Source organism: Hevea brasiliensis, chromosome 11, assembly GCF_030052815.1.
Source record: "Hevea brasiliensis isolate MT/VB/25A 57/8 chromosome 11, ASM3005281v1, whole genome shotgun sequence".
Lineage (NCBI taxonomy): Eukaryota > Viridiplantae > Streptophyta > Magnoliopsida > Malpighiales > Euphorbiaceae > Hevea > Hevea brasiliensis.
This window is the reverse complement of record NC_079503.1, coordinates 22,998,130-22,999,788: the sequence shown is the minus strand read 5'-3', so window position 1 is coordinate 22,999,788 and position 1,659 is coordinate 22,998,130. Positions and strand designations below refer to the sequence as shown.

General features: G+C 39.6%; 1 protein-coding gene across 1 annotated transcript; it reads right to left on the bottom strand.

The window, feature by feature from the left end:
- Positions 1-307: 307 nt before the first annotated feature.
- Positions 308-1,659, bottom strand: LOC110669015 (probable purine permease 4). The gene has a single exon (XM_021830468.2). It carries the CDS (start codon positions 1,572-1,574, stop codon positions 336-338), a length of 1,239 nt encoding a protein of 412 aa, XP_021686160.2. The 5' UTR covers positions 1,575-1,659; the 3' UTR covers positions 308-335.

Below are 1,659 nucleotides of genomic sequence, written 5' to 3'. Positions count from 1 at the left end.
TTATTTTTATTATTATATTTATTAAATGTTTTTGCCACTGATCAAGATGATAATGACAATGACACGTTGATCATATGGAAATGACATCAAACCCATCCTGTCTCCAGGCTATAAAAATTAAATACATATATGTTATACATCCATCACCACCATTATTATTATTATTATTATTATTATTATTATTATTATTATTATTATTATTATTATTTTCCTTTCTCTTTCTCTACATATATTTGTTCAAATATATGAAACATAATTTAGCAGCTAGCACAACACTGATCAAAAGAAAATTTATAAAATAAAAAAAAAAAACAAAAATTGATGATAACCATCAATTAAACACTGTTATTGGCAGCTACAACATGAGCAATCTCCATCCCAAGATTTTTTTCCTCCTTTTCTCGAAGCTCTTTCTGGTCCTTCATTTTAAGGTACATTCCATACACATAAGAACAGAAACCCCACACACAAAGCAAAGTGGACACCACCTTCACTCCACCAAACTCATCTCCATACACCAATACTCCTCCTACCACGTTCATGCCCAGCAGCGCCGTCATGCATATCCCTCCGGTCAGCGACGACGTCAGAAAGACCATCCCCGCCGTCCCCATAAAGCACAACTGCCATGTTACTACGTTCCCTATCACTGTCATCCAATACCACTTCACTCCTTTATCGAATTCGTTCTTGCTTTCTCTTTTCATCTCTCTGAATCCTCCATCTGTTGCCATCCCAGCGGTGGCTAGTGCGGTGGCTGCAATTTCCATCACTAGCTGCATTTCCATCACCATCCCGTAGCAGTGAACATTCTTGTATATCCTTTCCATCACTGGTAAGTACAGGGCAAATAACAAGCCTGCTCCTACTGTGGAGAAGAATCCTATGAAGTATTTGGTTGGGGTTAAGCCTTGAGGCCTGTCGTGGCTTGAACCTAAGGCTAGAAGGACTGAGCTTAGAGTTAGAAGGATTACGCAGTTGAGATTTTGGAAGGTGATTTTTTGTTTTACGATGATGACTGAGAGAATGAGATTGAATATGAGTTGGGATGATAGAAGCAGAGATGAGGTTGAAACCGGGAGATAGGAATTCCCCCATGAGAAGAGAAGGTTATTTAGGCCTAACATGAGTCCTATCAAAATTGACAACATTAATATTCTTGGAGTGAAGCGATCAAAGGGTCTTCTCTCATTGCATTTGAAGAGATAATAAGGGAGATAAATGGGGAGGAGAAGAAGAGGGAAACCAGCAGATTGGACCCATGTAGAGACCCATCTACTTGAACCTTTGTGGATGAAATAGAACTTAGAAAGCAAGCTAGAAGAGACTGAACCCACAAATAGGCACAAGTAGTTGATCACCAAAAGAAGCATGTACCACTTACCAGTCTTGGTTTTTTGGTCCTCTTCTTGATGAAATTGGGCAATTGGGTTATTATTATTGCTCATGATCACTACTGATGATTCTTGGTGCAGCTGCAGCTGCTGTTCTTGATGTGTATTGTTGAGAGTGAGGCAGTGTAGTGGATGGGTTTTGGGAGGATTTTGAGTTTGGGCTTGCACAAACAAATCCATTAAAAAGGAGTTGAAACAAAGGAGACGACTCTCTCTCTCTCTCTCTCTCTCTCTGATGGTGGGTGGATGCCTTTTGAGGCTTGGA